At 40.0% G+C, this 14,605-nt stretch overlaps 1 protein-coding gene across 8 annotated transcripts in view; it reads left to right on the plus strand.

The window, feature by feature from the left end:
* Positions 1–14,605, plus strand: part of gulp1a (GULP PTB domain containing engulfment adaptor 1a) — a 379,864-nt gene that overhangs the window by 305,184 nt on the left and 60,075 nt on the right. For all 8 annotated transcript variants that reach the window (XM_043704094.1, XM_043704098.1, XM_043704097.1 and 5 more), the window contains 2 exons: positions 4,240–4,377; positions 9,619–9,735. In XM_043704094.1, coding sequence (XP_043560029.1) covers positions 4,240–4,377; positions 9,619–9,735 — 255 coding nt within the window. The remainder of the gene's footprint in view (positions 1–4,239; positions 4,378–9,618; positions 9,736–14,605) is intronic.

Here is a 14,605-nt window from a genome sequence, read left to right on the forward strand (position 1 = left end):
GGTATCTGTTTTTGGCGAATACCTTGTATAGGTGTTCCTCTTCTTCTTTTTGCAGTCCTGGTGTACTGCAGTTTGTTGTGGCCCTTTTGAATAGTGTCCTGATGCAGCTTCGTTTGTATGTGTTGGGGTGGTTACTTTCATAGTTTAGGACTTGGTCTGTGTGTGTGGCTTTCCTGTATACTCTTGTAGTGAATTCTCCGTCTGGTGTTCTCTGTACCATCACGTCTAGGAATGGGAGTTGGCTATCCTTTTCTTCTTCTCTACTGCGACCCCTAGGACTCATAACAGCAATTTACCAACCACTACAGCGGACAGCTGAAACTGACAACCGGAAGCGGCAGGGACAGACCACTATAAACACCGGAGGAAACATCAAAGAAGCGCTTCGCAGGAGGCTCCCAAGCACTGATGATGTCGCCTAGCCTGGGACGAAACGTTTGCAACAAAAACTTCCAGCTCGGCGAACAGAATCACAACAACGAGCACCCGAGCTACAAATCTTCGCACAAACTTTGATCAAGGTTATTGTGCCTGAGACACTATTCTGGAGAACTTGTGCAGAGATAACCAGGGACAGAGTTGTTTGGGATACCAGATACTCTGCCACAAAAGTATCTGGGGCTGATAACCCAGAAACCCCACCCTCTGCAATAGACAACATTTCCCCAAGCCCTGCATTTTCACATTGCAATCCTGCAATGCTAATGCTCTCAAGTATGTTGCTGGACACCATGCGATCGCTCTGCAGGGCCACTTGGGAGTTGCACAAGTAACAGCAGAAATGCTTTTTGTGCTCATGAATGGCAGTTTTGACACTGAGAAGAGGGACCAAGGGGAACTCCTGATCTTTCAGACCAAGTGAGTTATAGCCTGGAATATGTGGCTACATAAGGTGTAGCATAGGGGGGAAACAAGCAATTTAAATAATAAAAAGGGCCTATAACCTATGTCACTTAAAGTAAATACAGTTAACATTTCCCTCCATGTAGCAGAATGGAAACTTTGCTTGGGTTTCTGCAGAGTGACTACATTACCCTCATACTCCCAGTGGTACAGGAGAAATCTCCAAATTAATGGATTTCTGTATCGGAATGGTGACCCCAGTAGGCAAGGAAGTGAGGAATAATCAACAATAACCAAAGGCACTCCTTGCTTGCACATTGGAAATACACAGTTAAATTTCTAATAGGATGGTCATGTATGAGGAGACAGTACCACAGGTATATTTTGCAGCCTCAGGTTGATGAACACTAAATGGGGGATGAAGTTAGGTCGAAATATGGTGAATTATAAATGGCGCAACCTTATTGAATTAAGGAGAGAGATATTAACCCAGCAACCAAACTGCAATCAGCCTAACATCGATAGTGCTAATACTTTGGACTATATTAATCTGGGAAAATATTAATTGGCACTTGGAACAATATGGAAAGCCAACAGGAATATTTTTTAAAAGAGCATTTATGTTGACAAAAAGTTCATTTGATCAAGTCATGGATATAGTTGATGAGAATTTTATGGAGGTATGGACTTTGAAAAAGGAATTTGCCAAACTATCTAATGGACTTCAAAGCCAAGTTGAAACCCATGAGTTTAAAGAGGCACTACCTGCAAGCATTCAAAATTGATTAATTGATAGAAAGCAGAGAGTACTGGTGAATGGTATAAGTTTGTGGATAACACAGAATGGGAAATGCTATTAGTACTGAAGATGATGGTAACTGACTTCCAGAGGATCTAATCTGGTGGAAAGGGCAGATGCATAACACAAAAAATATTAATGTAGTAAATTGTGAGTTAATTAGTTTTGTTAAGAAGAGAGGGAATGGATAATATAAACAATGAGTACAGTCAATCTTTTTTTATTCACCTCAGATGTTTTTGATTCACCTCCTCATAACCAAGATGGACACAAAGCTGGAGGAAAACGTGGGACCCTTGACATAACCCTGTTAAATTAGTGTCAGCTGGAATACAAAGGACAGAAAAAAAACACTGAAAAAGCTATTCAGATGAATTAGACATTTATCTCTACGTATAATCCTGAATGTGATATAGACACTGCACTTGACATGATTAGTCAATCCTGAAATGGATTGCTGTTAGCTTGCAGAAGAATTTCTACCATTTTACACTAAATGCATTCAAAGTCAGACAGAATAGTACAAAAGATTGAGGAATTTTAAGCACAAGTTACATCCTGCATAAATTAAGAATCTGTGATTTTTGTTTTCCCCAATGCTGATGTTAAAAATGCCTTGCATTGGAAACCAGCATTATCCACAAAACTGGCCTGATTTATTGTTTTTTGAAAGGTTGTCCATTTTGCAGGTGCTCATGATAATTCACTAGGTGAGTCTGCAAATTTGCTTACTGACAAAAATTAATCTGCAATTACTTTTGCATGGACTGACTGACTCCATTTTCTTTTAATATTTTGACACTATGAAGCTAATAATGTGGGCAAATATAAAGCGTGGAACATTTTAAAGGAACTGAGAAGGGAATAATCTTCTCATTTCATCCCCTTTTGACAAGTTCAGTCACCAGCCTATGTTTCTGATCCCCTACCCCAGCTGCTCAAAAGAAATTGTTAAATTTATGGAAATTGTGAATTAAGTAGCTGTTGGCAATCATTTTTTTCATGTTTTTGTGTGTAATTCTTTGTTTTTATTTATTTATCTTTTACCATCTTTGCTGTTGGTTACCATTAAATGGAGTTAAGGCTTCGGACTAACTCGTTGTAGCATCAATTGATTGGAAGAAATGATAGTCAAGCGTGTAATTGCAAGGAGTTTATACAAGTGATACATGAAGGAAAATGCCCTCACTTCTGTTTCTTAATCTAATGTGTTTAATTATTATTTAGGGTTGCCTTAAGTCTCGGGTGAATTTGGAGAGGCAGTGGCATGGTTGTAATGTCACCGCACCATTAATCTCTAGACACAGGCTCTTGATTTGGGGACAGGGGTTCAAATTCCTCCATGGCAGGTGGTGAAATTGGTATTCGATAAAAATCTGGAATAAAAGATAGTCGAATGTAATCTTGTAACCATTGTCATAAATACCTTTCTGGTTCGCTATATAGCTTTCATATTACTCCAGACCTCAGCAATGTGGTTGACTCTTAACTGCCCTCAGAACAATTCGGGATTAGCAACAAATACCGACCTAGCCAACAATGCCCATATTGCATGAATGTATAAAAAGAATAGACAAATGTTAAAACTGTGTGATGTAAAAAAGTAATACTTACAAGTTATTAAATTATCTTATGGTCCACTGAAGGATTGTTGACATAGATATGCTGTTACAACTCCCATTGATTTAAAAAAATACATATAGAATTACCTCTGTGTTTCACTGTGCGTAACAGTAAAATATACTTGACTTCTTTTGAGGCTGTCATCACCACTTAGATTACTGGTGACACACACAAACTAAGTGAGCCTCCCTTCTGTAACTCATTGTCATCTTTACTGGTGCTATCTATTAATATCCACTTACTAGCGTTTGGAAATGGGCTGTTTACCATCGTACCCGATGTTTACAGTTCTGGGGAGCTCATTGGTAATGAACAGGGAAGTCATCTTAAGATTTTACGAAAATCAACTCACCTCGGTAAAGGACTTTGGTGGACTGAGGCAGAATGAAGGGAGGTTATTCTTCCAGTTGAACAGAAGAGTAATCTCAGAAAAGGAGACCGGGCTTTCTTCAAGAAGATCAAAGAAAAGTAAGAAGTTATTGCAGGCACATAAGGAAGAAAATTACCCAAAATTGTTTGCAGATTCCAGATCATGCTCAAAATTGCACAGTGTCTTTGAAGCCAAGTTGGTTGTTTGCAATTCCAAAAATATCATTGCTACAGGAAGATTGATGTGCAACAACAAACATATTTTGCTCATTAGTATTGTTATAGGTTTCCCATGTTACAATTTCTGCTTTCTGTAATTGAGAATAGGAGAATCTGTTTGACAGAGATAGTTGGAGAGTTATGGAGCAAGGTGATACGTTCTGGGTTGATTAGGTTTCACGCAGGTCAAAATGGGGTATGGTAATTAGAGGCAACTAGGCATGTTAATTTAAACAAATGAGACTGGTCTTAAAAGATTCCCCCTTGGATTTCGTAAGGAGCAGTCAGTTCATAAATACTAATCTGAATTCATCTTTTGGTACTTGATTTATTTTCCATTATGTATAATGTCACAATAAAGGAAACAACATTTGTTTACATTGCAGGAAATGCTGCATAATTGCCAATTACACCGAATATCTTTTTGTGCTGATGACAAAACTGACAAGAAGATATTTACTTTTATTTGCAAGGATGCTGAATCGAATAAGCACATGTGTTATGTGTTCGATAGTGAAAAGTGTGTAAGTATAAAATACAATGAACTGTTACATTAATGGCTAGATTGTTTAGTAAGTTCCTACAGTAGAATGTGTGCAACACAATTTATAAGTGTGATCAATCAACTGCAATGGTTAATTTGAATAAGTTTGTATATTTTTGCAAAATGTATGGGTAAATCCAACATCATGCAGATTCTAAATAGGCTTCCAAATGTGGCTTGCTGGATTCAGGTTTTAGTTGCAGCTGCTTGCCTTCATTGACTTCAGGAATATGAGAAATGATGGGACTGTTGAGACTGCCAACTGCAGAAGCAGAAAGAGAAAACATGGCAGACCCACGGAGCTTCAATGAAGTCAGCAAGGATACATGACTCAAAAGGGCCCTTTAGCTTCCAACTTTTCAAAAATAAAACATTTGACATCAACATCATCGAGAAAAACTAAGTGCGGCACTTGTCATGACACCTGTTTACAGCAAGACTTGAATTCAACACCAGAGCACACATAGTCCTGCCTATGACGAGTGAAGTCATGGTGGCACTAAACTTTAGTAATGCAGCTTGCAGATGTCTTTTCGCAAGGAAGGTGACAATGGTTTACTTTCACGTGCAGGTTTTTGTTCAGGAGGAGAAAATGTTTGGATTTTCCCAAGTATAATGTGTAATGAATTGACTGCATCAGCATTGTATTATATTTTTCTCCTTCAAATGCTGGATGTGTTTTCTATTGGGAAGAAGTATGATTCCCTGAATGTTTGAACAGAAACATTTGAATGTCATTTGGCAGAGGTATTACTTCTTTTTACTGCAACTCCCTTTGAAACTCTTAATGTGTTATAACTGGATTAGTCTCCAAGAGGGACAGTGTTTACATTGGACGATAATAATTTGAGCAAGCTATTCTGATCAGCCATTAGTTCTGTGAACTTGTTTTAAACCTAATGTGTAAAAAATGATTTTTAAAAAGTTTTGGATCGATGGATGTAGTTTACTGCTTGTTCACTCCAGAGGATTTACTGGCAAGCATCTAATGAAGTTGGTGGTTGGGGAGCTGACCACTTTCCTGCTTTTATCAGAATTTAATCTTTGATGGGAAGGCTTGTGGAGAGTCTGGCTGCACTATTGCCAATTGAAAACCTTTGGGGGCAATTAAAGCTCACTTAAGGTCCTCATGCTGCCACCTCTGGTAATCATTCAGTAGTGGATGGGGTACCAACTTTGCATGGGCCCCAAAGAGCAAGTAAGTTAGGAGTCATCTGCACTTAAAGTTTCCTGACCAAGTGAGTGGTAATGGAAAAGGGTGAGCTGTGGAGAGCCATCCCCCTGCCCTTCCTACAAACAGCCTTACGCCCCAACCCTCCCTCTGGCTCTCATCTGTGCCTAGGGCAGACAACTATTCTGGATCTCAAGTGGCTGTGATACTTGCTACAGCCACTGCCTCCCAGTGGCACTGCTGAACATTGAAGAGCTGCCAGCCTATAATTGCTCAGCAGGTCTTGGTGAGCAGGTCTCCAAGCTCCTTAATGCTGGGATAGGCTGGCCATCTCATAGCCAACTGTCTCACTGGCCTTTAATTTAACAGGCCTTGCCAAAAATAAAAGTGACATGATGCTTTGCGATCACCTCCATTAAACTAAATATCATTCTCTGTTTCAGGCTTTAAATTGTTTGGTTATCTAAAATTGCTGGAAAAGTTCAATGACAAATAGTAAATATTTTATAATATTTTACCCCAATGGATAAATCAGATAACAATCTAATGGCTAGAGAAATAGCTTTGAAATTGAGGTGTTGCTATATACAAAGATGGCCAGAAAGGAGACTGTATTTAATTTCCTGAGATAGCTTACATGTCTTGCAGTATTATTGACCCCTCAAGATGGTGGTTGCAAATAACCAAAGGATAACGCTTACACTTACTCAGTAGTAGGTTAAAGTGCCTATTGCTGGAGCCCCTATACACATTCAAAAATGATTTCACTTGGGCCAGGCTGAAAACATTGAGAATGAGCATTGCAGTAGTGATCATTTGTTTAGCATTCCACAATTCACTCCTCATGTAAAGGGGCCCAAGGTAATGATTTTTCAATACTTGAAGCATCAGAAAGAACAAACAAGTGTGGAGTTAGGCTATGTCTTGTTTAAAATTGTAAGCAAATATGGGATTGGTGGGACAAGCAATTCCATTGCAACTGATAGTTGGTGACAAAAAATTGCAACTTCTAAGTGTGACTCATGAGACTAACGCCAAGGTCATAGTGACCCAAGTTGACTTCAGTGATTATACCACAAATTTAATATATTGGGACAAGCTGTCAAAGTACAACAATATTCCAGATGCTGCACAGAGATAGTAAAGACATTAGAAAGAAATGAAAACTTATGAACTTGAAATTAAAAAAAGAAATATTGCATAATAAATAAATGGCAGAATGGTTAAACTAACAATAAGCTCAAATCCTGTTGTTGGGAATGGGGGAAAATATTCCAGAATGACCTTCAATTAGACACATATGGTCAACATCACCTGTAGACCAATAGAAGATTGAAAAGAAGATTATACTGAGAGCACTCTCCCTTCCCCACATAGGAATTAAAACCTATTAAGTAGGATGAGTGAATTCAAAAAGTATTTACTTCTGACTAAAACCAGATGGAAGGTTACATTTTATGCATTTTTATTGTTTTGTGGGTTTGGACAATTTATAACATTTCTAAAATAATACCAAAAATAAATTCTTAAATTTCATTTGGAGGAACAAAAATCAAGTTTATAAATGACTTTTAAAAGAAGACATAAAACTCAATCAAGTTATAGCTGGAATGGGACAAGATTTGTTTTAATAAAAAGTCTTAATTATGTTATTACAAATATGCATTTGCTTAACTTGACCACTTTTGATATTTCCTTCAGGTTTATAGGGCATATTACAATAATATTTGACTGCAACTCAAAATGTGTTAGGTTAAGATATTACCTTGCTTCCTTGTTGGTATTTTGCATAAACACCATTCACAAAAACAATAAAGACACAAAGCTCTATTATTCACCTGCAAGCAATAGAGATAGATTAGGTTTCTTATAGCGTAGCAACAGGCCCTTCGGCCCAACAAGTCCTCACCAACCCTCCAAAGAGTAACCCACCCAGACCCGTTTTCCTCTGACTAATGCACTTTGGGCAATTTAGCATGGCCAATTCATCTGACCTGCACACCTTTGGACTGTGAGAGGAAACCAGAGCATCCAATGGAAACCTGCGCAGACACTGAGAATGTGTAAAATCCACACACTCAGCCACCCGAGGCTGAAATTGAATCTGGGTCCCGGGCACTGTGCAGCAGTTGCGCTAACCACTGAGCCACTGTGCTGCCCCATAGCATGAAGGTGTCATAATTGTGTGCATTTGTATGGTCCAATCAAATCCATGTGGACATTTTCAGAACCAATATAATTGTGATTTTAAATTATTAACATAAATAAATAACTAAAGTAATGTTTAATGGTGGTTCTTAGTGGATGGTTCTTCAACCTAAAAATAGGTTGAAAGCATCTAGTACCTGAGAGGGAGCAAACCAGCTGGAAATTGGTCTGTTCAGTATAAAACTGGATGAATCAACACCCTACTGCCAGTACCAATGTCATATTTCTCATTTGCTATGTATGTCTTTGTATATGTTACTTGTTATGACAGAGGTGAAAATGGACTATCAATATTCAGCTTGCATAACTTGACTAGAATACTAGAAACTTTCATGGAGTAAAAATAATTTTACTGACCAGGCATTGCTGCTGTGATCACCTGACAATCCAAGACAAGGCACATGGAATATGTGAAGCCCTCTGTATCAGAATTATCATTTTAATCAAGAGGCACTGGAACTCAGTGAAGCATCAAGAAATTCTCTTCTTGTTTTACTCTCCTATATATGGCAATTGAGAGTTGAAAGATTCCCTACGACCATCCAGCTTGAAATGAAGCAATGACAGAGATACCAGAATCCGCAGAATGGTATATCAACAGCCTTTGAACAAAAAGAGAGTAAAAGCAAGGACTGATAACAGCAAGGATTTTGAAAACTCTTCTGTCCCTCCTGATCTCTTTGGAAAGGTCAGAAACTAGCTAACAAAAAATCAACTTGAAACAATTACATCCATTCACTGAGAACGCCAGAATATCTGGAGCTTCAACAGTATGGAAGAAATAAGGCAGCAGCACCACAGTTGGACTTTGGTCTTTTCAATCTCTCAACCCAAAGGACTCTTATGATCTGTAACTTTACCTGCTTTTATAACCCCTGTATGTACTAGGCACCCATCTGCATGGTCCCTTTACTTTAAAATTTTATTACCTGTGTTTGTATGTAAGTTTTAGATGTGTTCTCTTATGTTTTTCAATTTTAACCAGCAATAAAACTCCACTCCCTTTCACTCAAGAAAATCTTGGAATTCTCTCTTTATTTTTGATCTGGTTAACGATGTTTAATTGGAGTGTGATATCTACATGCTAGAGAAAAGATAAAATAGAAATATTTGTGAGCAATAAGAGGGGATTAAAAAGAGGGAAGCTGACCACCTCAGCTTACCTGGTTGTTCGCACACTGTTTCATCTGACAAACCCATTTGCCGTAGGTATTGGTGTGAGAGTGTTACAAGGTAACTAGGAGCATTTTAGGGCCCAGTTGACATGTGTCTGCTATTTCACTTCTGCCAAAAAGCAAAATAAGAGAGATTTGATAGAGTGACCCATTATGCAAAAAATGTTTAATTGGCACACAACCTGTGAGCAGTACTAGCTGGGGAGGGTGGAGAAATGCAAAAAATGTTAAAAACAATATTTGATTACAGATACAATCAGAAAACAAAGGGTTGTCTTAAAAAAAAGATACTTTTAGCCAAATATTGAGTTACAGTCCCGTTTTATTCCCAATTATGTGGGTTTAGGAAATATGACAAAAATGTTACTTGCTTTTGTACAAGTTCAATTTCTGAGGTTTCAGGCTCTGATATATACTCGATGCACATTAATACACGATTCTTTAAATCAAGTAGAATATTAATTCACTTGTAAAACTTCCAATTCCGATAAATATGCCTCTTCAGCAAATTTGCCTAAAACAACTAATATTAGTAGCATTTATATAACAGTGCTCACAGTCTAATAGTTTCACAGCCAAAGATATAGTTTTTAACTGATATTGGTGTAGCAATATCAATATCAAAATTTCAAACACCAGTTGAGATTTTTTTAAAAATCTGTTTCAGGCTGAAGAAATAACATTAACTATTGGCCAAGCTTTTGACTTAGCCTACAAGAAGTTTCTGGAAACGGGAGGAAAGGATGTTGAAACGAGAAAACAGATTGCAAGTTTACAGAAACGAGTGAGTTTTAAATAGTTAAGCTATGGAATGTAAATGCATTGAAAAAAGTCACATTAAATTGATAAATGTAGAACATGGTAAACTGCAAATTTCTTCCAATACTTCTCAAAGCTTTTAGATCTATTTGTTTATCAAATTACTATGACATTACAATGTTTATGGCTACATACATGAGGAATATTGTGGGACTATCTGTGCCAACTTTGTATACTAACAAAGATCAATTATTTGAAAAACTGCATTGGATGAGAAATTTATTGCTTCATTTGGCACTATTCAGTGTGAACTCAGTTCCCCAGGCAGTGCTTCACACTGTGTCCCCTGTGGGTGCCAGAGCCCAGAAACATTGTGTAATCCTGACATCTCACAGCTCAGACAGCTGGTATAATGCCAGGTTCCAGAATTGGCCAATACAGGTCAGCAGTCCAGAACTAAAACAAAAACAGTAGAGAAGTGTGCAAGCTGTGTTCTGCTTTAGTCAAAGCTCCAGATGTAGGGTCAAGAACACATTATGGAAAATGCATGGATATTTCTTTTTTGTGTGTTTTGATATGGTTATCACAAGAGTGTTTCTGTCAACTCACAGGGTGGCAAAGATGCACTGTCAGGAATGGAGGCAGGTTTATTTGGAAGTACTAGCTTTCAGAGCGCTGCTCTTTCACCAGGTAGCTGTGGAGCAGGATCAAAAGACACAGAATTTATAACAAAAGATTACAGTGTCTTGCAACTGAAACGATATATTGAACAAACTAGATTTCTGTTAAGCCTTTCATCTTTTAGAATGGGTTGCAGGTTTCGGTTAATTAATATGGAAATGTGTTGCTGGAAAAGCGCAGCAGGTCAGGCAGCATCTAGGGAACAGGAGAATCGACGTTTCGGGCATTTGTCATAGGGTACAAAGCTCAACTCATCGATCACCAGTTCCAATGTGCCACAGCAAGAAACTGTATTGACCTCCTCAGGAGACAGACACGGGACACAACTGATAGGGTGCCCCTCATTGTCCAATACTGCCCGGGAGAGGAGAAACTAAGTCATGTTCTTCGCTGCCTGCAACATGTTCGATGAGGATGAACACCTCGCCAAGACCTTCCCCACACCTCCACTTCTCACCTTTCAACAACCACCAAACCTTAAATAGATGATTGTTCACAGCAAACTACCCCAGCCTTCAGGACAACATCAACCACAACACCACACAACCCTGTCATGGCAACCACTGCCAGATGTTTCAGAGTGTCGACTTGAGTACTACCATTACAGATAGAGACAGCACCTCTCACGATGCAGCAGGAACTCATCTGACTTGGCCAACATTGTCTGCCTCATAAGCTGCAGGAAAGGATGTCCTGTGGCATGGTATATTAGCGAGACCAAGCAGACGCGAATGAATGGACACCGCGCAACAATCACCAGGCAGGGATTTCCCTCCCGATCAGGGAACACTTCAGCGGTCAGGGACATTCGACCTTGGATCTTCAAGTGACCATCCTCCAAGGTGGACTTCGGGACAGGCAACAATGCAGAGTGGCCGAGCAGAGGCTGATAGCCAAGGTTGGTACCCATGAGGGTGGCCTCAACTGGCACCTTGGGTTCATGTCACACTACAGATGACCCCACTACAGTATATATACTCACAAGCACTCATACACACACACTGTTACTTACTCTCACACTCACGCAGACGCTCATACACATGCTCTCTCTCTCATAAACACACACATACACCCCCCACACCCACACCCACACCCATGCACACACCCTCTCAGAAGCCCATACTCTGTCACACTAATGCACATACTCCACCAAGCATGAGCACACACAAACACACTCTCATGCACACTCACTCACAAGCACATTCACCTGCACACACTCACACTCACTCACCCTCTCAATCATGCACACACACACATAAGTCTATGTGGTGAATTTGCATTTGCAGAATTGTATTTGCAGATACATTCTATTTTGCTCAAAAAGCGCACAATTTGCAGGCAGTCAATCCATTAACATTTCATAAATTCCTACTTTGGAAATAGAACCAGTCTGACTCAAGACTGGGATATAGACAGACTCTGACCTCACATCTTTAATGCATTGTCTGAGCTGAAGTATCACCTTTTTCTCCTAAAACCTTGTTATCTTGAGAATGTGACTTAAAAGAAGTTTTGGGATTCACATATTAATGAACCGAAACCTGCAACCCATTCAAAAAGATGAAAGACTTTACAGCAATCTAGGTTTGTTCAATATATCATATCAGTTGCATAACGCTGTAATCTTTTGCTATAAATCCTGTGCCTTATTATCCTGCTCTACAGCTACCTGATGAAGTGCCCCAAAACCATTGCTTCTAATTAAACCTGTTGGGCTGTAATCTGGGGTTTTGTGATTTTTAACTTTGTCCACCCCTGTTCAACACCGGCTCTTCTACATCTAGAATGGAGGCAACAGTGACATTGCTTCTGGGTCTATAGCACCAAAGGAGCTAAGTAGAGTGCAAAAGCTATGTCATCTGCTGGTTTGATGCCAATCTCCTTTCAACTCATCAATAATGACAGGAGGCGAGACAATACACTGAGCTTCTCACTGTGCAAGCCAGTGTTTTGTTCTGTCTGTTGTCCATCAAGGTCTTCATCTGTCTCCTCTGCAGCTTAATTTGCCCACAATCTCTGTCCCTAAAGAATCAGCATATGAGTTAGTATCCTTTACCCTTGTTCTGCCTGCAGGCCATTCAAGTGCTGATTCTACCCCAGTATTAATCTCTAAGATTTCCTATGTTTCAGCATGAGCTGCTGATTGTAAATATCAGATCAAATGATGTAATCTCTTCACTAGTGCTTTACTGTTGCTCTCTCCCTGTTCAACTCCTGTAGCTGGGTAGGTGCCAGTTCTTCACTTCCTGAAGGCATAAGATGTGATGGGGTAAGGTTGGGTTGGGGTGGTGGGGGGGGGGGCGGGGGTGGTGGTGGTTTGGGGGCATGGACCATGTTCACAGTCAGCAATTTGCTCAGCACGCCAGATAACTGAATGAAAGTCAGTAGTGTGTTAAGAAAGGGGATAAACCAGAAATATGCCATTCTCCTTGATGTTCTCCAGTGTCTGTTACAATGATCTTTTGCAGCTGACCCCCATGATATTCAGGTCTGTTTGCTCCACTGGCTCAGGAATTGGACGAGTTCACATTTCATACTGGTTCTACTCAGCTCCCTTCCGTTATGTGTCACTGTTCTCTGCGAAAGAGAGAGCAGAATACCTGCTGCTAAATGAGACTGTATTTGTGTGATGCACATGCCACATCTGGAGGTATTGTAATCAGTGGCATGTGTCATTGGCAGTGTTGGTGGAGATGGTGGAGATTCCTGGAATTAAGTGTGAGTCCTGAGATTCAGTGAGTGCTTCTGGTTGATGGGGTCATGGTGTATGCCTAGTGGTATGGTGGGGAAGAGATGGCACAGAAAAATGCATTCACTCATGTTGAGGCACAGCTGCCTTGGTTCCAAGTCTTCCTGCTCATCTCCATTCCTTTCTGAGGATGGACCTTGGCTTCCTTCTGGTTCCCTGCAGTACTGTGCAGTACTGTGGTGGGATCATTCTGTGTAATCCGGTGTTTAGGTTTTTTTTCAGAAATTTTCACAGTGGCAGTCATGTTTTTTTATTTCCCATCTTCCTTTTAAGATATGACCTGCCTTTAAGAAAACACACGTCACTATTGGAGTCCCTTGTTCTGTACATGTTATCCTTACAACATTGAGAAGAGGGGGTCCCAAGTTGTCCTGCTGAAATAATGCAGATGAAATGTATAGACCAATTTGTGCCTTACCTACACTAATCCAGTGAGTCATAGTCTTAGAGTCATAGAGATCTACAGCATAAAAGCAGGCTTTTTGACCTGACTTGCCCATGCTGCCCAGTGTTCACAACTTAAACTAGTCCCACTTGCCATATCCCTCCATATCTCTGCCATCATGTACATGTCTAAATGTTTCTTAAATGGTACTTGCTTCCACCACTACCTCTGGCAGCCTGTTCCAGACACTTACTACCTTCTGTCTGAAAAACAAAACGTCCCCTGCACCCTTTGGTATCTCTTCCCTCTCACCTTAAACCTATGCCCTCTAGTTTTAGACTCCCCAACTGTGGGGAAGAACTGTTGGCTATCGACCTTTTCTGTGCCGCTCATGATTTAAATGCCTCTCTAATGTCACCCCCTCAGTCTCCTACGCTCCAGGGAAAAAAGTCCCAGCCTATCCAACCTCTCTTACAACTCAAACCATTCAGCCCAGGTAGCAAATTTTTTTGCTCTCTTTCAAGTTTAATAATATCTTATCTTTAGTAGGGTGAGCAGAACTACACACAGTACTCCAAATGTGGCCCTACCAACATCTTGCACAGCTGTAATAAGACATGCCAACTCCCATACTCAATGCTGTGACCAATGAAAGCTAGCATGCTGAAAGCCTGTGACTCCATTTTCGAGAAGCTGTGAACCTGAACTCCTAGATTTCTTGGTTCTGTAACACTCTGCAGGGTCCTACCATTGACTGTGTATATGCTGCCCTGGTTTGCCATCCCAAAATGCAACACCTCACATTTATCTAATTTAAACTCTATCTGCCATTCCTCAACTCACTGGCCCAGTTGATCAAAATCTTCCTGCATTCCCAGGTAACCTCCTTCACTGTCCACTATACCACCAATCCTGGTATCATCCACAAACTTACTAAGCATCTAGATCATTTATATAAGTGATGAATAACAGTAGACCCAGCTGGTCAAAGGCCTTAAGTCTGAAAAACAACCCTCTACCACCACCTTTACTGTCTCGCCAATTTTGTATCCAGTTGGCGAGCTCTTCCTGGTTAAAATT

This window comes from Chiloscyllium plagiosum, chromosome 14, assembly GCF_004010195.1.
Source record: "Chiloscyllium plagiosum isolate BGI_BamShark_2017 chromosome 14, ASM401019v2, whole genome shotgun sequence".
NCBI lineage: Eukaryota > Metazoa > Chordata > Chondrichthyes > Orectolobiformes > Hemiscylliidae > Chiloscyllium > Chiloscyllium plagiosum.